This window comes from Schistosoma mansoni (genome assembly GCF_000237925.1).
Source record: "Schistosoma mansoni, WGS project CABG00000000 data, supercontig 0126, strain Puerto Rico, whole genome shotgun sequence".
Taxonomy (NCBI): Eukaryota; Metazoa; Platyhelminthes; class Trematoda; order Strigeidida; family Schistosomatidae; genus Schistosoma; species Schistosoma mansoni.
The window spans coordinates 589,737-616,210 of NW_017386035.1; the positions used below are offsets into that span (position 1 = coordinate 589,737).

Genomic DNA, 26,474 nt, shown 5'->3' on the forward strand with positions numbered 1-26,474 from the left:
CTCCTGTGTCTCTACTTAATTTATCTTAAAAGATAAACATGTTTTATACTCTTTGACAAACTACGTTTAGTTTGCTTGATATATCAACCGATTGGTCTTTCGTACTTCGTTTAAAGTGAATGTAATGTAGATGACTAAGATATCTTACTAAATCGCTTGTTAGTGATATTGTATATGTTTACTTAACCTCAGTAGACCTACAAATACGCAACTGCTGTTACGATAAATAAAGTTCACTATATTGAAGATAGATACGAATTTTGATAAGCTATCCATGAAATTATGAATGATCAAAGAAAAAAAATGAATCGATAAGATTATATAGCTTTTTTCCCCTCCTGTTTTACAACTCCATTGATATAAGTTTAACTTGTAGCTGAGTGATTTCTAATTCCATCATTGCGATGTTAGTACTTGTTGAGTTTCAAGTAATTTAACCCATCCTAATAAGCTAGTGGATAGGCTTTGATTATATATATATATATATATATATATGGTTTCGTTATCACTTTGGTGGTTGGAAGTAATTGTCACTGCTGAAATCGTTGGGCGACAGTTGACGTCCAGTAAGACCGAGCGTAACGAATTTCTTGCTGACAAGTGCCAGCTAGCACGAAACCTATATTCAGAGCTTTTTTCGCTAGTCACTTCCGATCACTTTACATCATGACATAGTAAACGCGGTTCCGAGTCACCTAGACAAGTGGGCAAATTTTAATTTAACCGATAGACTTTGATCATCTCTGGGGACTATACAAACATAGCACTGACGACTACTCAGTAATAAATCAGTGTGAAATTTCATTTTCGTCTATATACGTGCATATTTATTCCATTATTTCCGCTCTGAATAATATTTTGTAAAATGGAATTAAAGTTATGTAATTGATTTTCTTTTAAATGGACATTAATTATTAATTTCATCAAGAAAATGTGTCTTTTTGCTCAGTCTTACATTCACCATTTCATTCTTGGGGTTTCTGTTTGTGTCTTTTTATCATAAGAAAGTATTTTAAAACTGTCCATTATTAAATTATTTAAACTTTAATGTACGATTGAAATTCATTTGTCGAACTGCATAAATTAGTATGCGAATGAACTTCCTATATCATCTGTTATCATTCTGTGGAATGAAGTTGTTAAGACAATTATTCACATAATTACATTATTATTATTATTATTATTATTATTATTATTATTATTATTATTATTATTGAATAACTGAATGATCAGCTCAATGTAAACCGTCGCTAAAATAAAGTAACATCTATTCATTTTAGTTAGCTACACTGATCTGTGTAATTATTAGTGTATGAGAGGTAGAGCACTACAAATAGTAGTAAGAAATTATCACGAGTTCACAAAACAATATGAATTAATATTAGTATACTTCGATTGTCCTCGATCTAATTAAAGAGAGTACACATTGTATGAAATATCTAATGTCTTTCTAATCTCCATCAATCTTGCCGTGTTTGCTTTTTATAACGCCTAACTAATAATTACTAACCTCATAGTATAAATCGCGATCTAGCAATCAATGAAATTGTGGGGAAACTAAACATCTGTTTTGTCTTAATATGACACCATGTAATGTTCACCCATAACCTCAACACAGGTCGAGTCATACTCCTCAATACTTTTAGGTCACTGAGTTGTCATTCTATAGTTTGCATTACTAACATTGTTTACTGACTTCATAAATTATCGTTTTATTGTAATTTCTGAAAAACTGCTTAAATTGTATTTGTATTACATACAGTACATACCGGAAAAATAAGTCAAATTGTATTTTTATATATACAACTAATCTCAATTAGATTGTTCTCCCTCTGAATGGAAATTCATTAGATTAATACTAGCAAAGTATTTAGTCAACAGTACATCCATGATCATAATATGAGCTAATAAACACACTTCACATACACACAAATGCACTCAACTCACATGGAACGTAACATGTAAATTCCCTAGTGAAATGAAAAGAAATGATGTTCCGGTGTAATTCAAAGTTTTACTATTATTTTACTGGAAAGTGCACTATAAATAACACAATGTGATAGATAAGTGAAACTGTAGTGAACAGAACACGACTGGGGCTAATCGAATGTATTTAAGCAAAAATTACAGACTATCTCAGTAAATTCTGAAAACCATACAATGAACAGTCAATTTGCAAATTAACAACCAATAGTCTCGATCTTCACTGTTTCTTCTCTAATTCCATTGCTCATGCATTTTCCAAACGATTGCGCTTCATTTCAGTTCTTCCCTCACCGGACTTCTGCCAAAATACATTCTATGTCTGACCAACACCATATACTACTTATATGGATATAAGTAGACCACACCACAAAACTACGACATTAAAAGACAAAAATCCGAAAACGATTGAAAACAAAGAAAATCACATTGCGAAATAAAGGGACTAGATCAGCAGTAAATGTAGACCACATTGTATTTTATGCAGTTTCATTTTTATCTTAGACGTAATTGACATGAAACTCGATACAAGTTTCGTGTTAGTTTACCCTCTTTATTCAGACGTACCTATAATCGTCACCGAATCGATTATCCCTGTAGGATTCAAACCGTCTCTTATTTTCGCTGTCTAAAACTTAACACTGAGCTATTTGGACGTCGAGTGATCTTTTGTTGATATGATATATTATTGATGACTGATTGATCAGCAAGTAGTGGTTGGTTCTATGTTTGTCTAGTGCTTTAGTAACAATCGTATTGGAATTTCATGGGGAACCTCAGTTTCCTTAAGATTATAGATATAACTTGCTGATTGGTCCCAACCAGCACGAAACATTAGTTCAAGGTTTTCTATCCATTGCCTTCAACCACCTAACGTCGCCCGCAATGTTGGGTCACAGCCTAGCTGTTATATTTCAACTTGATCAATAGAACTCTACTTCCCGTTTAACCTTAATAACCTTTAGATCATCACGTAAATTCCCTCTGTACAATTGAAGTTGTTTAACAGTTTATGACTCAAAATATCATTTTATTTTTCAATAGACTGCTATGTATTTTAAATAACTATCACTACAACTATAATTATGTAAAACCAACCAAATTACATTGTGATAAAAGAAGTTTTCCTGACTCAATTGTTTCGTTGTTTTTGTTTCTCGTGAATGACACAGTTTAGGTTTCTTCAGTTTTTTAAATCCTCTTACTATTTAGATATTTACATTTTTATCCCCAAAAAATCTTTTACTGAATTCTACGCTCTGAACACATTGGAATTTCAATGTTAACTGCTTCATTGTCATGTGATTGAATTTATTTTCTTCAGTTATTTAAATTAATTATAAAAGCCTAGTCTACCTTTTGATAGATAGTGACCATCAGTCAGTCAGTCACAACGTAGAACTTCGTACATACGTACATCAGTTCGAGTTGCCATACCTCATTAGCACAGAGATGCAGTTGTCGATTCAAATCCCATAGTGGTAGAAGTAGTAAGAGTATAAACAGTAATCCGAAAGATTAGAGTTTGAGGATGTTATTGGAGGAGTATAATCCAGTGAAATTTGGATAGGATACAAGGTCAACAGTCGCATGTCATTTATTCATATTGCTGGTTATTGAAGGTGTTGAATTATAAGCCGACTCATGTAGGTGTTCATGGGGATTAGTTTGAATGAAAAATAAAAGTTTTTTTAAAATCCCTCTATCGATGACATACGTATCCATCTAGAGATCATCAGGAATTATCTCTTCAATTTATGGTCTGAACGATTCCTGTCAACCCTTCTGAATTTTAGTTAGATCAGAAACAACTGGATATCTGCTACGTCTTATTTCCTCATGCTACATGCTTGTGTATTCATCTTTTCGTCTACGTTCTAACTATAGGGATCTTAACAAACTATACAACTAGATAACAATCCTGTAATTTGTATTCTCCATAGGGTATCATTGACCTGACTATCGTCCTTACTCGGGACTCTTCGGCAATATGCACCCAATCTTCAACTTAACCACAATAGTTAGCTCATTGGTGACCGAATTCAGAATGTTTCTGAATTTCTAGTGGGAAGTCGTGACTGATGAGTTTAAGACCTATCGAGAGTGATATGGTTATCACCAATGTCACTAGATAATTGCTGCACCGTATCTCAAGTTATTTGAATTCAGAGCTGTACCATTATGTCCCCTGACTCGGCAGTTCTTATGGTTAGGGGTTCGCTGGATGATCTGAAGATCCTGTGTTCAATCCCTGATATGCCGGTAAAAATAAACCATCTTTTCTTGTTAGTTATTTTTGGGACCTCGTGTGATCCGACCGCTCGCCTAGATTGTATTACCAGTGACATGATAATAGCGAAATAACAACCGAGAATAACACTAACTGACCACTGGTTCAAAATACGGTTTTCCACTCTCGCTTGCCCGATAGCCTGAATAGACCACAACACAATACGCACTTAACTTTTAATTATACAGAACAAATTTATAAATCGCTCATACAATATGAAGTATAATCTTGACTACATATCAACATTATTAAGGAATTCAAATATGAGTATAACTATACCGTAAATAGAAGAGGACTGAGTGATGGGTTTGTAATAATTTTACCGAAACTTAGAATAGGCGAAATACACAATAATAGTTTATAGGTTAAAAAAGCATACAAGTAGGAAAATATAAGAATGTAGTAGTCTGAGTGTTTAGTAATTATATAGCAAAAATATAAACAAGAACTTTGAAGTGGACCGTTCCGAAAGTTAAATTTTGCTTAATATTTATCCCGATATAGCGATCTCTAGTAGGGTTGTGAATGTACGCTACTGAGAAGTCTCATAACAGGATGAATCGACTGTCCTGTTCTTTTTTATTTTCATTAATATTCTAACTTGATTCAATCTGCGACAAATACAAACTACGAATTGAACCAATCAATACAAAACCCCTTTCAACTAAACAGTTTCCTTGTAATTACTTGGGATTGTTTTAGAAATAGTTTTCTCGAAGTTCAAGTGAAAGGTTATGATGTTTAGAATAAGGCAAATTCTCACTGATAATACTGATTTTTTTTAAAAAATTTTGATGAATTCAACCGTAAAATTATTACTTAACTTATTTCAGGTTTCCCATGTAAAGAACTACGATGTCGTTTAGCTATTGCAATTACTGTGAATTTTATCAATTATCATACACCAGCTGAAGCACAAGTAGAAGAGATTAGTGGTGTTGCTCGTATCTTCAATCAATCATTTTTCTCACGTTTAGCCACAGAGACTGGTATTGATTTGGAGAATATTGTTTATTACAAAGATGAAACTCATTATTTTGTTATGACAGCTAAAAAACATAGTCTTTTAGAAAAAGGTGTATTGAAACAAGTAAGTTCAGTAGATCAGATCATGAAATGTAATAAATAACATTACTTTCTGCTTGTCTGATTATATCATTCTACTTATCTAAACAAGGTTTGTTTACTGTAAACAACTCATGTTAGCTAGTTCTGCCCGGTAAACATTTTTCAAAGGTTGAAATGTCAAACAATAAATGCTAATTTAGTGGCTTAGAAGCTGACCGCTCGCCTCAAAGCCTGAAGGTCCTGGTTATGAACTCCAGTGCATTATGGATGAGTCTTATTCTAGGACCAAATCAGCTGTCGAGTGATCCCTGGTTTTCAGTGGTTGTTTGTGTAATAGATTACTTTACACAAGCGGAAGAAATAATCAAGGATTATTGCCATAATGAATTTGTTTACAGTCTATACATAAACTTATTAAATATGATAAATTATGATCACTTCATATGTGTTAGAAGCTGTACCACTCACAAGTAGTGGACGTTTTTCAACATCATTAAAATATACTAGTGGCATACTTCTATAAATAACTCAAGCTCGTTAGATGCTTGGTAATTTTCTTAAAGAAACTTGGTGATAAATATATAATTGAATAGTAAAAGAAATTGTGACTCAGTCCTTTTAATCACATTGATGTGACTGAGGAACCAAAAAATCCTAGTTACTACTATAAGCTATCTGTCACTCCGCGACGCCTTATTCAAATACTTACCGCCCCTGATTTTTCCACGTACTTCCAGCTTGGAACGATATATTTTTTTAATGTTATTGCAGTACATAGCCAATCCCTCGGAGACAGTAATGGAGAGAGAGAGGGAGGTAGACACCAAAGTTCTCGGTTCAGATGGGCCAGGTTACAGCAAAATCGAACAAAACTGGTGTATAGTCACAAATTTATACGCCCAAACTAACATCACAATGACAGAGAAAAAAGCTGCAAGAGAAGGAAATATCAAACAACTACATAACACAACGAAGAAACTAACAGGGAAATTTAGTAAAGCAGAGTGACCGTTCAAGGACAAAGAAGGCAAGACAATCACTGAGATTCAAGAACAGAGGAACAGGTGGGTGGAACACTATCAGGAACTCTTGAAATGGACAGCTACATTGAATCCACCGGACATCGAAGCACCACGCGCACACACCTTCCTATAAGTGTCACTCCATCAACAGTCGAAGAAATCAGGATGGCCATCACACAAATCAAGAGAGCGATAGCAAAACGACCTGACAATATACCAGCCGAAGCACTAAAGTCACACATAGAAGTAACTGCAAACATGTTGCACGTTCTACTCAGGAAGATTTATGAGGAAGAACAAGTGCCGACAGACTAGAAAGAAGCATACCTCATCAAGATACCAAAGAAACGAGATCTCAAAAAATGTGAGAACTACAGAGGAATCACACTATTATGGATATCGGGAAGTTGTCAATAGAGTGTTGCTGAACCTGATATAAGATTCAGCAGACACCGAACTTCGGGATCAACAGGTCGGATTCCGTAAGGATTGGTCATGCGCAGACCAGATCTAGACACTACGGATCATCATTGAACAATCAATTGAATGGAACTCGTTACTATACACCAACTTCCTTGATTATGACAAAGCATTAGACAGTATGGATAGGAGAACTTTATGGAAACTTCTTCAAAAACTATCAGTAATTAGCTGAGAAGATCGTCAACATCATCCGGAATTCATACGACTGACTACACTGCCTAGTCGTGCATGGAGGATAGCTCACAGACGCATTCCAAGTGAGGATTGGAGTCAGACAAGACGGCTTACTCTCACCCTTTCTCTTTCATCCGGTGGTTGACTGGATTATGAAGACCTTGACATCAGAGGGGAGCACGGAATAAGATGGAAAAGCTAGAATCAACAAGACGATTCACACTTCACAGATGACCTAGCTCTTCCATCCCATACACACGAACGAATGCAAGTGAAGACAGCCAGTGTAGCAGCAGCTTCTGCATCAGTAGGTCTCAACATACACAAGGGAAAAAGCAACATCTTCAAACACGACACGGAGAACACCAACCCAATCACACTTGATGGAGAAACTGGAAGAGGTGAAATCTTTCACATACCTGAACAACATCATCGATGAACAAACAGGATCCGATATAGACATAAAGATACCGATTGGAAAAGCAAACCAAGGACTTCAACAATTGAGGGACATATGGAACTCAAAACAGCTGTCTGCAATCCAACATCAAAGTCAGAATCTTCAATACGAACGTCGAGATAGTTCTACTGTACGGAGCTGAAAATTCGAGAACTATCACAACCACAAACAAAAAAGTACAAGTATTTCTAAACAATTGTCTACGCGAGATACTCAATTTCTGTTGGTCAGATACCATCAGCGACAGCTTACTGTGGAAGAGAACAAACTAGTTTCCAGCTGAGGAGGAAATTAGGGAAAGATGCTGGAAGTGGATAGGACACACATTGAAGAAATCATCAAAATGCGTCACGAAACAAGCGCTTACCTGGAATCATGAAGGGAAACGAAGGAGAGAAAGGCAAAAAAACACACTACGTCGAGAATTGGAAGCAAACGTGAAAAGGATGAATAGCAACTGAAAAGGATTGTCTAGGACAGAGTTGGATGGAAACTACTAATGAGAGGCCTATTATCCTCTTTGAAGGGTAAACTATATGAGCTCTATCCTGTTCATTGAATCGATGGTGACACTGGTATCAGTCAGTGCAACTATTACCAGCCTGTAATAAATGTAGCAGCATTTGGCAGACTGTAAAAATAACCTGAATACAGACATAGTTACTGCTCAATGTTAAAAGTTATAACTTTCCCTACTTTTTCTTTTTGTCTGTTCACCCAAGAAGAAAAAGAGGAAAACAGCAATCAGAACTAAAAATAAAAGTTTCTTATTTTATGACTGTTTTTCCGATCAATATTTTTCCTCCTTTTTTGAGGTTTCACCTAATTGCTTCTTCATGTATGTCTTTTAATTATTACACTTATATTTATCTATGATATCTGTCAATCAATTCAGTCCTTGTACGTTTTTTTCTATTATAGCATCCACCTTCTTATTATTTCCTCTAACATACGAGGCCCTTTGATATTTACATGTATATATATATCGTTCCACTTGGGAATTATCATAAACACATATTTGAAATCTTGGAGAAACTGATATTCCTTGTCGTATTCGGACCCAACATCGAAACATTGCATACGATATCGTGTCACTAAGACTAGGGGCCACGTTGTAGCTTAGTTGATAGAAGCCAATCACCATCAGGGGTTAACAAACGTTATATTGGTGACTGCCCATTAATAAATATGTGTATTCGGATTTTTGTGACATTTTAGGAAATATTAGGATTAGGCATAGTATACTAGGATGTGATAATTTGAGTGCTGAAGTAGTTGATACTCGTCGGCTGAGGTAGTTGAGAACATGCATTGTGTCTGACCAATCGCTGCTTATCACAATACACAGTGTTTGCTTGTGTAAGAATAGGAATACTTTATAAAAATATGGATGAGCAATTCAGAATAGTTTCAGTCGGTGATATCACTGAATGCCGAATGACACAACGTTGGGATGTCCACTACGTTATCATAAACGATTGTCGGGTATGTTGTATAACATACCTTCAACCGGTTGTAATATCATAGATCTATTTACTGCTTTTATTCCCGTAAATGTTTAGTTCAGTATATTTATATGTAGCTTACACCTTTCATTCCGACTCTTGTTTTTTGTTCTAGAATCATATTCTTTATACCTAATGTTTTTTTTCTTTCACTAATGCTTTTACTACTTCTACGAATTCGGTATTTGTTTTGGCAGTTTTACCTTACTGTACATGTTTTCCAGAGTCTATGTTGATTATGGTCAACTGTCCTTATAATTACTCATTATTGTTTTGTACATATTTCCGTATTCTACGCTTTATTAGTTATTATATTCTCATTAACTTTGTTATCACACACACAGATACAAATTGATGTTGCTTTTTATCTTAACTTTCTTATTTTATAATTGAATTCACGAAGTTGAGCCACCATCTTCAGTGAGTTACTACCTCACAACAGACCCGGTTGAACTCCACAGGTCACTGCTTTTCACTAGAACTCCAGGAAATATTTCTTGAAGCCAGTCACTAGTGAGCAACTTCGTGGATTGGTTGAAGTTAGACATTAACACCATTGGATGCCGGCTCAGTGGTCTATAGGTTAAGCGTTCGCGCGTGAGACGGATAGTTCCTGTGTTCGAATCTCGCGGGGCAGGATCGTGGATATGCATCGCTGAGGAGTCCCATACTGGAACGAAACCGCTGTCAGTTACTTCCAGGTTTCCCATGGTGGTCTTGCTCCAATTGACTCATTAATTCAACTATAAAATTACTAAAAATCTCCACAAAATCCCTCTCTTGTGAGATAGTAAATCACTGAAGACAATGGTGGATGGTGGCTCAACTTCGTGGATTGGTTAAAGTTAGACATTAACTTTCTTATTTGCCTATCTTAGTGTTATATAAAGATATTGTCTGTATTAAGACTAGATAAGCTGTCGTTTTCACTATTTGCATGTTCTGTTGTGCTCTATGTCATCATTTTTTTCATACAAAACAAGACTCTATTTCTGCTCTTAAATAATTTTCTTCTTGTGATAAATAATAGCAGTATTTCGTTGATGAAAACCACTTAAAAAATGATTTCTATGATAAACAATTTAACATAAATATTAACTTTCCCCATGTTATCTTACTTATTAAGGATTAAATTGATAGTGAGGTTATGGTGGGGTTAAGCTAGAAATTTATTGATCAGAATCTGCTTAATGTCCAACTACTGGATTTGCTAATTTGAATTTTGCTCTATCTACTTCACTCTGAGCGGTCAGTTAGTGTTATCAGATTGCATACACACCTAATCTGTGCATTATAATCAAATAAACATACCCGTACTTGGTAGGTGAATTGCATTTCTAATGGTAAAGTTTCCTTAAAAATAGAGTTTCAGAAATGAGTAAGTATTCTTTGACATGCCTTGAATTTCTATGTACTAGTTGAGTATTCTGAATTAGGGAATTTGTTTAATTTAATTTATTTTCGATTGTATATATATATATATATATATATATATATATATATATATAATGTGCTGGAGTGGACCATTTATTTTCTGTGTGAATAATCTTACTGGTCGATTGTTCAAAACTTTTGTACAGAATTTACATCAATAAGCCGATTTCGGTGGAGTTTTGTGCTCCGAGCTGGATGGTTTGGTTGTGGAGCTTTCATTTCGACAAACACATCGAAATTGATCCAATCTATCAATTAATCAGAAAAGCCACGAACAAATATAGGACCGAGAATCAGATCAAAGGGAAATACAATCATAATAAAGAGGTAGACAACGATAGGTTAAAGGTCAACAGTAGCCAATCAAGATCGAGGTCAACAGGACAAGCCGTTAGTCATGTATGGAGAAATTTGAAGGCCACTTCTACTGAAGTTTGTGCTGATGAGGTTGTTTACAGGAACAATTGAAGCTCCACGACTAAACCATTCAGCTCAGAGAACAAAACTCCACTTGAGCTACAAATCTTCACCATCTCAATACGTTGATGTTTAACATTTCAGTGATTATGAGTAGTAAATGATTTTGACATAAACTTTTGATATGTCAGTGATTGGACATAAATTTAATGATTCAAAATCACTGTACTTTGTATGATTTTCAATGGGGGGGGGGTGGTATTTCCCTTTTTAACGCGAACATCATAGCTGGTAGCTCGAATCTACATAGTTTCTGCTACTTCGAGATAGCTAGTTCGAATTCTTTTAGGAAAATATGATATAACACTATAAGTAGTCACCTTTGACAAAATGTGATAAAACACACCTGTGTATGTTGACTTTCTTCGGTCCTTTGAGCACTACAGTTCGAGATACTCGCTTATTTACCGTTAACTTAGTTATTTGATAATACTTCCATGTTTGTATGGAAGATCATAATGTTTATCTTTGTTAGTTATTTTTTCGATATAACCAAATGTGTATGTGCCATATTTTTTGTACATTTTTGTACTTTCTATTTACCTATGCTCATCTCAAATTCTTTTTTTCTTCAAAAACTATCAACTCATTACTATCATCACTAATTAATGTCAAAGGATCGAGATGATTCAGTCAGTTTATTAAGTAAAGATAATGTGGATAAGAAAGCTTTACAAGCGTATGCTAAAGAAACAGCTTCGTATGTAACCAATGGGGCATTGACACGTTTAGATTTTGCATTGAATTCATACGGCGAACCAGATGTAGATATATTTGATTTTACACGAATGTTTGCAGCGGAATATTCATGTAATATATTGGAAAAGAATCGTTGTCTTTTATTACAATGTCTTATTGGTGATGGATTATATGAAGTAAGATTCTTTTTGGAAAATATAATTATTGTTTTTATTTAATATTTGGTAGTTATTCGTTGGTCATATCACCACGGTTTGATGTTATCTTGTGATAAAGATTGATTTATAAACGATTTTTCTACTTCCCGCAAAATTCAATAATCCGTTCCAGTGATCATCACTTACCTGGCACAACACTGGATAGTACCATTCTAGAGTATCTAATATGCTTTATACCAATATGATATAGTCTACTGTGTTATCATGTAATAAAGACAGCATAATCTTAATACTAAAATACATAAACACTTGACTGTTCTAATGTGAATTTTCCTCGAAATGTCTCTCAAACGATCGGTTTCTTTTTCACGGGTTTGAAGTAAAATCTTAGACAACTTATTGTAAATAGTATCTGTCACAAATAAATTCTGTCTCCCACATACACCCAGTCATTTAAAACCCTTTTTTGTCAATCGGATTGAAAATGTATGCTCAGGTTCTAGTTTTCGTAGTCTATACTGAAAAATTTCTGCTTGTTTTCTCATAGGAATGTGTTCAACGGAACATTAGTTATCATATGTAAGATTTTGATTGTGTAAATAATACCTCAAATAAAAAGAACAACATAGAAATCCTAACAAAATTTTATGGAGTCATGTTTCAACACCTCAGCAATAATTAAACATCAAGATCAGAAGAAAAATAATAAAATGTTCACATTTTCAATAATAAATTATTCATTCATCGACGTCATTATGATCATATTTAATCTATGAATTATTACTTACTTACGCCTGTTACTCCCAATGGAGCATAGTCCAACGACCAGCATTCTCTAACCCACTATGTCCTGGGTCTTCCTTTCTAGTTCTAACCAATTTTTGTTCATTCTTCTCATGTCTGTTTCCTTTTCTCGGCGTAATGTATTCTTTGGTCTTCCTCTTCTCCTTTCGCCTTGAGGATTCCATGTGAGGGCTTGCCTTGTGACGCAGTTGAGTGATTTCCTCAATGTATGTCTTATGAATCATAGTCACTAATTACTTATTTATAACGCCTTGATGAATCCAGCTTGGAAGCGTTTAACTTTTCTACTTTTTTAAGCTTTTAAACTTCATTAATTTTCATTTTCAATTCATTAAATATTTATATTAAGACATTAAAAAGACAAGTTGAGCTTAAAAATATTTCCTTTCAATTAGTTCTTCATTAAGGCTCTACACCAATATATGTTTATTTGTGGTGATTTTAATTTGTAGGTATTCATTTATCTGTAAGATAGTTTTTTTTATAGTTTCATTCTATAAAGTCATTTCTAGTCAAATGCATATTCATATTTTAACTGACTACTAGAAATACTATACTCATGACTCATTTTACTTAATCTCTGTGTAAAAATAAATTGTTTTACTGCTAAAAATGTATGTATAACATTGATCAGTTAAAACAACATGTCAGATAATAGGTGACCGTGATCGATATAACTACAAGGTTCACTGGTAAATTGTTAGGATGTTGAAACATCATTTCATACAAAAAACTGATATTAGATCAAAATTTAGCAAGTTGAATTATGTTTTTAGTACTAGTTATCTAATTTCATTGGTGTATACATGTAATCAAAGTCCCCATTGTATGAGAAACATTGATATTATGATTAAACTGATTATTCGTTTTTTTATGTGATTGATGAAGATTCAATGTTGTGACCCATTGCTGATGGTTAGTTTGTATATACAATCAAGGTGAACTGAGGCTTACTTCCCAAATTTATTTTCTATAGAACAGTAATTTTCATCTTTTGATACTGAGTGGTTCAGGTTTTTTTCCGCACAACAACATGATTCAATCTAACTGTCCTGATGAACTAATCATGAATAAGACAGCTACTTTACGTTAACCGTGAATGTGTCAAATATGAGATGTTGACTGTTAATCGTATAATGATTCATTTTAACAAAATATAAACCGCTAAATACTTACTAAATGTCCAGTGTTTGATTTTTTTTAAAAATACGTAACTGCTATCGTGAGAATAAAGTGAATATAAACAAAAGAGAAACAGGATGAAATTTCTTTACAATATTTATTTGGATTAATATTATGGTGAGGATTAGGTTTCAGGCTAGGATCATTTTTTAGGGTTAGAATTAAGTTCAGGCTCAATCTATACAAACAATTTGAAATTTAAAACAGTAGGATCTATTGAGCGAACTTCAGAAACTGTATTATGACGATGCAATATGTGTTCGCAGTAAATGATTTCATTTGATATTGCTTTTATCATTCGTTCCTAATTGCTGTTTTTCTGATTATTTAAATGGGGTCAACAGCCTCTTAAGGTCATATATATATATGCAATTAGTTTTTCTTTTCAATAATGAATAATATTTATTTAAAACATTCAGTCGAAATTTATCCACATGCTTTTTTTGTACTACTTGTTTTCCCAACTTCTTTGTCTACTATTATGTGTATATTGTAATGAACAAACATTTTAATAAAATTATTTTCCAAACTATTTGGTACGAAAATTCTTTGTGCTTGGTAATAATAATAATATTTACGTCTGACTTTATCTTTCTGTATGTATTTGATTTGTTTAGCTGTTTGGTCATCGTTTTCTTTTTTAAACACTCGTTCAACTTCCGAATTTTCTTTTTGCACACATAATCACATACCCATTAATGTGTACTTATACACCTTTTTTTTCATGTTTTAGCCATTTTGGCCTACTGGTAGTGGCTGTGCATTAGGCTTTATGTCTGCACTTGATGCTGCCTGGTCTGTTTCATTACTCGCATCTGGTATGCATCCATTAAAAGTGATTGCACAACGTGAATCAGTTTATCAACATTTAAGTCAAACAACCGCTCAGAATATGCCATCAAATTTTCATGATTATAAACTGGATCCTATGACAAGGTAAGTAGTGGAAAATTATTCGTTTTCTTTGAAACAGAAAAATGTAATCTTATCAGAACTGTAGACAAAGAGATTAATAGTAATATTCATACTTTTCATCTAGCTTCCTCACTCCCCACTATAATTAAATTAAAGATGAGATATACAATTCAATACTGCATAATACCTTTTTCCGAACTAACATCACTGCGTTATTTATTCCAGTTTACTTGTTTTTACATGGTATGGTTTATCATAGTTCCAATAGTATTGATTTTTTAACCTTTTACAAATTGTATCTAAATTCACTTGAATTGTTTATTTATGAAAATAGAGAAATATCGTAAATGTATTTCCGTCAAGTTTGAAAGGTCATATACTATTTAATCCTAAGTATTACTACAGTAGGTAAACTTGATTTTGAACTTACCCCTGTTAAGAGAACCTTTTTGATGGAGTTTTGTTCTCTGAGCTAGATGGTTTGGTCGTGGAGCTTTGATCGTTCTTCTGAACGACATCATCAACACAAACTTCAGGTAGAAGTGAAGTGTTCGAATTTCTCCAGTCATAACAACCTTTTTAAGACATCTAAATCCAGTTAACAATGACTTCATGGACGGATGCTATGTTTTGGTTTGGCTGCCCCTAACTTTCTTTCAGCTCACTTCTACAAGGTAGGCAATGGTTGGATGTATGTAACGCATCCTAACCACCACAGGTGATGAAGATTAATTGCCTCATCATTCTATTTGCCATCCTTAACTAGTACCCTATCACTAACCCGGACACCGTTTGTTTAGTAGTCTCAAAATATACGAGCAATACTTCGATGACACCTATCAATTCAACTAGCCACAACTACATTAAAGCGTTACCAGCTTCAGTGTAGTATCCCTTTGGTTTAGTTGTGACTAGGAAATTGGTAGGCTTGACTTGTGATGGTGATACTTCGTCTACGTAACATCAAGTCCATTCCATACATATGATTCATCACCTTCTTAGTGTCTGTTCTCAGAGATTGTACTTCAAAATCATATCAAACATACGTAAAACGTGTGAATGCACATATTGAAGCTTGAGTCTGTAAAACAGCTAAGTCCTAAGAATTAGTTATTCTCGATAAATATACAAACATTGTATTTGAATTTTATTCTCTTTTTCTGGTAAATGAGTTATACATCTACATCTTTGTTCGCTTATCAAAGCGCCCATGACAGAAGGCTTTAAACTATATGACAGTTACCCATTTTTGCTTATAAACAAATAGAAATGACGACCAAAGTTTCTTTGTTAGAAATTAAAAGGCAGACTTTATGTCTAATATGCTATCAACTAGACAGACAAAAATTCCGGACGATTAAGCTAACACTGTGAATTCTTTTGTGGAAATCAGTTGTTTTGTTTTGCTTTCAATCCTCTTTTTTACCACATATAATTCAGTTAGCTGATAATTATTTACTGTGAAAATAATTGGATTCCTCATTTATTGTTTAATTACATATTTTCTGACTATATCACAACCTTATCGGCTAAATTCCCTTTCTCACACATTAAAAATGTATGATGTAATTATTTGGCGCCAGGCCAAAAATAAATTTAGTATTCATCTTTGTATATGTTTCAATGTAGACAACATTTGATAATTCATGTTTTATTTAAGAAAAGGTAAATTGATGGTAACGTTGAAAAACAAGTGTATTCTAATCCGTATCTAGATGTTCATTCAAAGAGCATATAAATTACAAGAGACTAGCCGATCCAGTTCTGAATATCCATTGGGAATCAGTGATTACCATCAGTCGATAGCGCATTAGAAGAGGAAACGTGCCTCATTTTCAAGCAATAGATATTACGTTTAATCCTGATTAGGGGAAAAATCATTATCAAAATAACCAATTCCGAGTCAAAAGAAACTCGTATTATGAGTCCCACTTATGATCATTTTCTTAATTCTGTTTGATTCATTGTTCATTTATATATTCTTTTTTGTTTGCTGAATGTTTCTTTTTGCTAACTAGCTTTACTGTCCAGTGAAGAATATAATCGCAGCCCATGTATAATTAGGTAAAGTTCTGAGTTTTATTCGTTCATCTAGGAGAATTGGAACAGTCTGTTAGTATCTTCAGTTATCACATATGACTCATAGCCAGTGTATAAACACACTTGTGAATCATGAGTAGAAATATTGATTGATTAATTGACCATTTTGCTCACCACTAGAGAGTGTCATTCAACCGTTTCAAATTCTTACTTTAAGATCTACATAACTGTCTTTTTGCATTGCATAGATATCAGCGTTGCGATGTAAATCTTATCAGTCCAAAGCAAGTGCAGCATTTGTATATAAAAGATGTTGAAGATATATTATCAACAAAACACGGTATTGATTCTCTAACAACAACCCAAGCTGCAATACAAAAATATTGGATAAAACCTGAACATTATGAACAGAGGAATTTCTATCTAAATCCTGTTGAAAATACTTTAATTCGTTGGTTTCAAATTCGGTTAAGTTCATATTTAAATTGTGGTTTTATTGATCCAGTGAATGATCTAACTCCGTCAAATTGGATATGCGGACGTAATCTTCTCTGTCTTATACATCGTTATCGTCCTGAATTGTTACCGGATTTATTGAATCAACTTGAGATTGACAAAATTGATTATAATGGTGGTAGTAATAACCGAAGAAGACGACGATCTGACGATCAAGCAAATTACTCACGATTAACAAATGCTTGTACTTTGTTGTCTGAACACTTTTCAATTAATTTCAATTTAAAATCTGATTCATATATGATTCATCCTATCCAACACTGTCATACTATTGGTTATAATCAGAAAAAATCGATAGTTTGTCCCAAGTCAAATTCTGATTGGATAATTTATTTGTATAATATATATCATGTGTTTAGTCAGTTAAAATTACCTATGTTTGTATCGACTACGGCATCAAGTACGTTGTTATTGTGTTATGCGTCATGATAATGATCTTAGAATAACTAATGATAACTATGTTCGTGATTATCTGATTTGGTTGACATATCTTGTTGTCAAGTTTGTGACTGATTTTATCCTCAATTATTTCCTAATTAAGCTATAACAATAATTGTTTGTGAAGAAATCTTGGCTTTAAAACATTCTATTTCTTGTGTGAAAATATCTCGAACTATTTTATTTTACAAGGTGGTCTAGCTTAAACTGACTCATGAATTCAACCATTAAATTGCTACAATTTGCATAAACTCTTATCCTGACAGTAATAATCATGTGCTCACTAGTGACTGGCTTCAAGATGTGTTTCTCTGGAGATCTAACGAGTAGACGTGACTAATGGAGTCGAACCGTGCCTGTTATGAGTCAGTAACGTACTGAAGACAATGGTGGATGGTGGCGCAATATCGTGAATTATTTTAAGTTGAACATTAACACCGTTGGATGCCGGCTCAGTGGTCTGTAAGTTAAGCGTTCGCACATGAGACGGATAGGTCCTGGGTTCGAATCTCGCGGGGCAGGATCGTGGATACGCATTGCTGAGGAGTCCCATACTAGGACGAAACGGCCTTCAGGTACTTCCAGGTTTCCCATGGTGGTCTAGCTTAAACCGATTCATGAATTCAACCATTAAATTACTACAAATTCCCAAAACCGTCATTCTGACAATATTTTATTTCTGACTTTCTCTGATACATACTCTTTGACCGCAAAATATGTACTTTGTTATGCAACTCAATCTATCAATGAGTGACTTTTGTTAATTTATTCTAGTGCCGTTGATTTCAACACTAGATATTATTGTTTCATGTACAAATATTTACTTTATTATGACCATAATCATAAACACCAGAGGTCCACAACTGTTTTTGCGTAATTTTTAACTACTACTTCAAACAATTAGTCCCTTTGATAAATTTCGATAATGCAATGAGAAGACGAAGTTTATCAGAATTATGTGATATATTAGCGCAATACATTTCGAACAATCTGATCACACATATACTTGTTAAGACATTTTTATATGAAAATTAAAAGGTCAACTAGACAGGTTAAGGTAAGAAAATAAATAAAGTACACAAAAACAATGTGATGACTACTCTGGATAATAAATAAGCATTACCAGGGTAGGTTAAGGGTAAGAACAAATTGTTTTTGAACACATAAAGGGGGTTTCAATTTCCGTATAGCCAAGGCTTCAATAAACCTTAGTATACGTCCTTGAAGGCTTTTGTACAACACTACAAATGCTGATTTGATGTCAACCTTATGACCAGTTTCAACTAAATGTTTCGCAATAGAGGAAGATGTTTGTCTATCCTGTGATCTTATTTGACAATTCGAATTCATTTGGTTCTGTAGCCATTTAGGTATGTGTTCCGCCACCCTTATTTGCAGATCACGATTGCTCCTCCCTATGTACGTGTTTCCGCACATACATGTAAATTGGTATACACAATGGGATGTGACACAATCGCTTATGTGCTGTCTAGGTTTCTGGTGAAACATCGACCTTGTCTTTTCAATGATGACAAGTTGAGCTGCATAGAATGTCCTGTTTATGGCTAATTTTAGTCTCCGTCTCAACATGAGACTATTTGAGTCACTCCTAAATGGTAATGTAATATAAACTCGCTTTTTGGGTGCCAGAAGCGTCATAGGTCTAATCGTATTGCAACCCTTCCAGCGGTTTATGAACTTAAATGAATAACCATTATTCATTAACGTATTAGTCAAAAGTCTCGTTTCTACTTCAATAGTATCACTAGTACAAATACGATTGATTCTATTGAATAAGCCCTTAATTAAACCACGTTTGTAATGAATTGGGCAGTGACTATGGAAATTAAGGTACTGCCCCGTCCATGTCGGCTTTCTATATATAGAACGTTGGATGGAACCATCTCCTCTTCTACTGATCAGTATATCTAGAAAAGGAAGTTGGTTGTTCTTCTCTTCTTCGCACGTAAGAGAAATATGCTTCTGACTTGTATTGAGTTCTTTTAACAAGCGGTTTACGTCTTCACATTTATCCCCTATGATTATGATATCATCAACGTATCGTCTATACAGACACATCTTTTGGATTGAGTTTTCAGTTAAATTTTCAACATACCCCATGAACACATCCGCCAGCAACGGTCCTAAAGGACTACCCATAGCTACGCCATCAATTTGTCGAAAGTGCTCACCTTGAAATGTGAATTTTACATTGTCAGTGCATAATAATAATAGATCTTTAAGAGTTTCAACAGGAAATGGCAATGGAAGATTATTAAGTGAAATATAGTCACATAAAATATCAATAGTTTTTCTCAGGGGTACATTTGTAAATAAAGTGTTCACATCAAAAGAACACATTGTCTTTGTTTTTATGTTCATATCCTTTAAGTATTTAATTAAATCAAATGAGTCAATCAAGGAGTACTTACAAAATTGATGTCGGATAGGATTTAATACTTTTGTAAGCCATTTCGCTAGTTTGTGTGTAGGTGACCGACACATTGATAGGATTGGACGTAAAGGGATATTAGGCTTATGTATTTTTGGCAATCCATATAAATGAGGATACACCGAACCCATAGGTTTTAATAAATGAAACTCATCCTTGTTTATAGCGTTCATGTTTAACAATTTTGTTAGATTGGAGTTTACTTTCTTTTCTAATTTATGTAGTCCATCAGAGTCAACATCAGCCATGAATTTGCTCTTATCACTGAGAATCAATTCCATTTTATTTATGTAATCGGACTTATTCATAATTACAACACCAGATCCTTTATCGGGTTTAAGCATAATAATATCGACATTGTTTCGCAATTCTTTTAAGGATTTGAAATGCTGAGAAGTTAGTATGCTTCTCTGCTTCGGTCCAGAGGAGTGAAATTGATGCGCTATGTCCACTAATTTAGCTTTAAACCAACTTTGATTCTCTGAGGATGAGGGAGTTAAAGTACTCAATTGATCATAAAGGTTTTCAAATTGGGCGTTGATTGTCAATTCAGAAATTTGTGTAATAGGGACAGAAAAGTTGAAACCCAGAGAAAGTGCCTCCTTTTCATGAACGGACAATACAGTAGAGGATAAATTTGTGACATATTTATCAGGATTAATTGGGAAGGAAGTGAGATTATTATTATTGTTACATAGATTTTTCCAGCTTTTTCCTGATCCTTTCTTTCGTTTTCAAAGTGACAGTACTACAAAAATTGATGAATTTGATATGGCAAACTATAGACAATTCTGCTAACACAGGTAATGCTTGAGTATGCAGTTCAATTAAATTAATCAACTTATCATGGCATTTGTCTATAAAGGATTTTGTCAGTCGAATAAGATTTGGAATATTTGGTTGTAATTTACTTGAACGAAGATTCTTACATAAATGATTCGGGAAAATGTGATTTGACAAACAAGATTTATAAAATTCCAGTTTCACTCGTTCCGATATAATTTTGCACTTAAGGTTAGCAAGTTCATCTAACCTTTTTATAATTTGTGTAGGGAGTCTTTATGATCAATTGAGTACTTTAACTCCCTCATCCTCAGAGAATCAAAGTTGGTTTAAAGCTAAATTAGTGGACATAGCGCATCAATTTCACTCCTCTGGACCGAAGCAGAGAAGCATACTAACTTCTCAGCATTTCAAATCCTTAAAAGAATTGCGAAACAATGTCGATATTATTATGCTTAAACCCGATAAAGGATCTGGTGTTGTAATTATGAATAAGTCCGATTACATAAATAAAATGGAATTGATTCTCAGTGATAAGAGCAAATTCATGGCTGATGTTGACTCTGATGGACTACATAAATTAGAAAAGAAAGTAAACTCCAATCTAACAAAATTGTTAAACATGAACGCTATAAACAAGGATGAGTTTCATTTATTAAAACCTATGGGTTCGGTGTATCCTCATTTATATGGATTGCCAAAAATACATAAGCCTAATATCCCTTTACGTCCAATCCTATCAATGTGTCGGTCACCTACACACAAACTAGCGAAATGGCTTACAAAAGTATTAAATCCTATCCGACATCAATTTTGTAAGTATTCCTTGATTGACTCATTTGATTTAATTAAATACTTAAAGGATATGAACATAAAAACAAAGACAATGTGTTCTTTTGATGTGAACACTTTATTTACAAATGTACCCCTGAGAAAAACTATTGATATTTTATGTGACTATATTTCACTTAATAATCTTCCATTGCCATTTCCTGTTGAAACTCTTAAAGATCTATTATTATTATGCACTGACAATGTAAAATTCACATTTCAAGGTGAGCACTTTCGACAAATTGATGGCGTAGCTATGGGTAGTCCTTTAGGACCGTTGCTGGCGGATGTGTTCATGGGGTATGTTGAAAATTTAACTGAAAACTCAATCCAAAAGATGTGTCTGTATAGACGATACGTTGATGATATCATAATCATAGGGGATAAATGTGAAGACGTAAACCGCTTGTTAAAAGAACTCAATACAAGTCAGAAGCATATTTCTCTTACGTGCGAAGAAGAGAAGGACAACCAACTTCCTTTTCTAGATATACTGACCAGTAGAAGAGGAGATGGTTCCATCCAACGTTCTATATATAGAAAGCCGACATGGACGGGGCAATACCTTAATTTCCATAGTCACTGCCCAATTCATTACAAACGTGGGCTTATTCAATAGAATCAATCGTATTTGTACTAGTGATACTATTGAAGTAGAAACGAGGCTTTTGACTAATACGTTAATGAATAATGGTTATTCATTTAAGTTCATAAACCGCTGGAAGGGTTGCAATACGATTAGACCTATGACGCTTCTGGCACCCAAAAAGCGAGTTTATATTACATTACCATTTAGGAGTGACTCAAATAGTCTCATGTTGAGACGGAGACTAAAATTAGCCATAAACAGGACATTCTATGCAGCTCAACTTGTCATCATTGAAAAGACAAGGTCGATGTTTCACCAGAAACCTAGACAGCACATAAGCGATTGTGTCACATCCCATTGTGTATACCAATTTACATGTATGTGCGGAAACACGTACATAGGGAGGAGCAATCGTGATCTGCAAATAAGGGTGGCGGAACACATACCTAAATGGCTACAGAACCAAATGAATTCGAATGGTCAAATAAGATCACAGGATAGACAAACATCTTCCTCTATTGCGAAACATTTAGTTGAAACTGGTCATAAGGTTGACATCAAATCAGCATTTGTAGTGTTGTACAAAAGCCTTCAAGGACGTATACTAAGGTTTATTGAAGCCTTGGCTATACGGAAATTGAAACCCCCTTTATGTGTTCAAAAACAATTTGTTCTTACCCTTAACCTACCCTGGTAATGCTTATTTATTATCCAGAGTAGTCATCACATTGTTTTTGTGTACTTTATTTATTTTCTTACCTTAACCTGTCTAGTTGACCTTTTAATTTTCATATAAAAATGTCTTAACAAGTATATGTGTGATCAGATTGTTCGAAATGTATTGCGCTAATATATCACATAATTCTGATAAACTTCGTCTTCTCATTACTACTACTTCACAGACAACTTATATCCTGTTTATGTTTATATTTCTAATGGCTTTATATTTGATTTATTAAATTCAATTGAGGTCAATTAAGGTTTTGTTTATAATTTTTTATTTATCTATCAGTTAATCGACTGATTGAACTAGATGACTCATGTCTATTAGTTTGTTTACAAAAATCTATTGAAGATCATGTGCATTAAGTGTTTGAATCAACAAGCAGAATATATTTATGTCCTGTGATATTTCGTTTATTAAACTTACTTAGTCCTTTTACCCCTCGTGGAGGAGCATAGGCCGCCCACCAGCATTCTCCATCCAACTCTGTCCTGGGCAATACATTCCGGTTCTTTCCGGTTGTTATTCATCCTTTTCAAATCTGCTTCTATTTCCCAGTGTGATATGTGATCTAAAACCACGTCAACTCCTCTCCTTGTTCTCACATCTATTGTCGTTCGGAATTTTTTGTTGATACAAATATGATCTATCTGGTTCTCTGTGGCGTGGTCCGGTGAGATCCATGTAGCTTTGTATATGCGTTTGTGTGAAAATATTGTGCCGCCTGTGACCAATTTGTTGAGTGCACATGTATTTACAAATCTCTCCCCATTTTCGTTTCTCTCTCCCGGTCCATGTCGTTTCATGATATTTTCATATCTGGTGTTTTCCATTCCGACCTTGGCGTTTAAATCTCCCATCAGGATGGTGAGGTCCTCTCTTGGGCACTTCGCGATGATCGACTGAAGCCTCTCACAGAACTGATCTTTATCTTCGTCGTTTCTATCATTGGTGGGTGCATAACATTGAATAACATTCATCGTGATTCTCTCCTTCATTTTGAATGGTGCTTTGATGATCGTGGATCCATGAGATTCCCATCATATAAGTGCTTAGCATGCTTCTTTGGACAGTATCAGAGCAACTCCCTGAGTGTGTGGAGCATTTTCCTCTTCGTGACCGGAGTATAGCAGCATCTCTCCCGTATCTAGCCTTTGCTATCCAGCTTGGGTTCAATGGGTTTCGCTGATTCCAAGTACTACCAATTTGTATCTCCTCATTTCCATTGCTATTTGACTGGTCTTCCCGGTCTCCCACATTGTCTGGACGTTCCATGTACCTATAAAGAGTGTTGCTCTGGTTGTTAGAAAGGGACATCGGCCTCTTGACTTCCGAAGAATTTCGGCTCTCATCATGAGACGTCATAATTCTTTCTTCAACTCAGAGAGCAGAGTTTAAATGGTTTGAATTATTATTTTTGGTTAGCATTTTTCTTTAGCAAGGTTGTTTTCTACGGGATGAGGTAGCTAACCCCATCCCCAACCCTCCTCCTTTACCCGGGCTTGGGACCGGCAGTAACTGTACAAGAGATACAGGCGGAGTTTCGTTTAGTAAAGCGTACCTGGAACCCTAAAAACACCAATACTCCATGTAGGATTTCAACGCGCTTCAAGCTGTTCCACTGTTCGATACGTTATCCTTACGCTATTCAAGCTGCAAATGAACTCCTGTAGAACTAAAATGTGTTAAAATTGTCCGATTATTCAGTAATGAGCAATGTCATGTTTGTCTAGTACTCAACATAATACATATGATGTAGCGTTACTTAAACTAATTATCACATTGCAATATCATAAATAGAACTCTCAATTAACACTAAAGGACTAGAGAAACATGACATTAGTCACTATTCAGTAATCCGTTAATTCCAAGTTATTTAATTGATAACCTCTAAATCATATTTCATCGTTTTTCTTTCCAAACTTCTTTTTTCTCACAAATAGCTCTTGTCATGACAAAATCATCTAGTGTTATTAATGTACATAAAAGTCGTATGCCAACTTATTCTTCATCGGATCGAGTTAATTTACGTAAAGCAAGTGTATCTAATTATATATCATATTCACAGCGTAATGATAATAATATTAACAAAATTATAAATGGTGAAACATTAACACATTTCAACCATACACCACGTTCACAATCTCATAGAGAAAATTTAAATGGAATTGTTGAACGTGGACTAACAACAAAACGCAGAGAAGAACTAATTAATATATTAGTAAGTGAATATAAATATTCATTAACTTGTGGGTATTGTTTTTTTTTTACTTATTTTACAAAAGTCATTGTTTATATTTATATATTTATGTCTAGAACTGATGTTATCCACAATATTCAAAAAAAATGTTATACTTATTGATCTCAGATTTCAAGTGACAAGTATATAGGGGGACTTTACTAATATTATTTTATGTGTATACATGACAAAACTGATAACAGGCATATGAATATAAAATTGTATTTTGACAATATGAAAATCATATTATTCATATAAACACTGACTGGATTCTTGCGTAACACTGAAATCCTCTTAATTTATAAAAGTTTCATCAGAGATTCTATCAGAATGACTATAGTCATGATTTTCTTATGAAAATAAATTTTTACATCAGTTTAGTCTCAACCCTTAAAATTCGTTTAACTTTATCTTTTTAAAGTTTCTGAAACTTGTACATAACAAATGTACTGCGTAGTTGATTACAAAACCAAGTATTTATAATTAAATGATTACCGAGTAGTGACTAATGTCACTTTTATGTCTACCCTTAATGTTGATCGAATTCCATCTGTCAAATTGCAATATGGTCACTAGCCTTAGTGACTTGACATCCATTCCAAGCCTTTAGAAGCATTAAACAGAAGGTCAGTCTCGGCCTTAATCCTACTAGGAGCTTTAGTGTCTCCAAGATTCAAGGTATACCTTACTGAAGAGTACTAAATGATACCAAACCTATGTCCAGGATATCATGCCAACTACTTTCAACTAATTAAAATCCAAACATGTACTTGTTTACTTAGTTTAGTGTGTGGAAATATGATCGTATATTGCAATTTTTAAAATCCGCATTGCATTCTCTCAATGAAGCATTTAAATGATGAAATGTTCTTGTAATATTGAACAAAATATTATGTTAGCTTTAGTGTTATCTTTTATTACGTGTCTTATTAGATTATATGAAGATATGAAGTTGAGCTACAATCCCTCTCTATTATGTTATTATTCGTATGGTTTAGATAAGAATACTTTGTTTGTAAATATCTCCATTATTACTGATGTTGTTGACTATTAATATTTTCCAAACAGTTGCTACTTAAAATAATGTTTACTTCATTTTATAAATTAAGAAACATAAACTATAATTACCAGCTAGTGAAAATTTATCTTTTTGTTTCATAAAGTCATTTAGACAATGTATTTAATGTCAAACTACCCCCATGATTGCA

At 34.0% G+C, this 26,474-nt stretch overlaps 1 protein-coding gene across 1 annotated transcript in view; it reads left to right on the plus strand.

Moving 5' to 3' along the window:
• Positions 1-26,474, plus strand: part of Smp_130440 (hypothetical protein) — a gene marked incomplete at its 5' end in the record, with an annotated part of 114,414 nt that overhangs the window by 41,614 nt on the left and 46,326 nt on the right. The window contains 5 exons of the mRNA XM_018790086.1: positions 5,107-5,363; positions 11,514-11,771; positions 14,473-14,675; positions 16,943-17,610; positions 24,971-25,248. Of these exons, the coding sequence (XP_018646394.1) occupies positions 5,107-5,363; positions 11,514-11,771; positions 14,473-14,675; positions 16,943-17,610; positions 24,971-25,248 (1,664 nt within the window). The remainder of the gene's footprint in view (positions 1-5,106; positions 5,364-11,513; positions 11,772-14,472; positions 14,676-16,942; positions 17,611-24,970; positions 25,249-26,474) is intronic.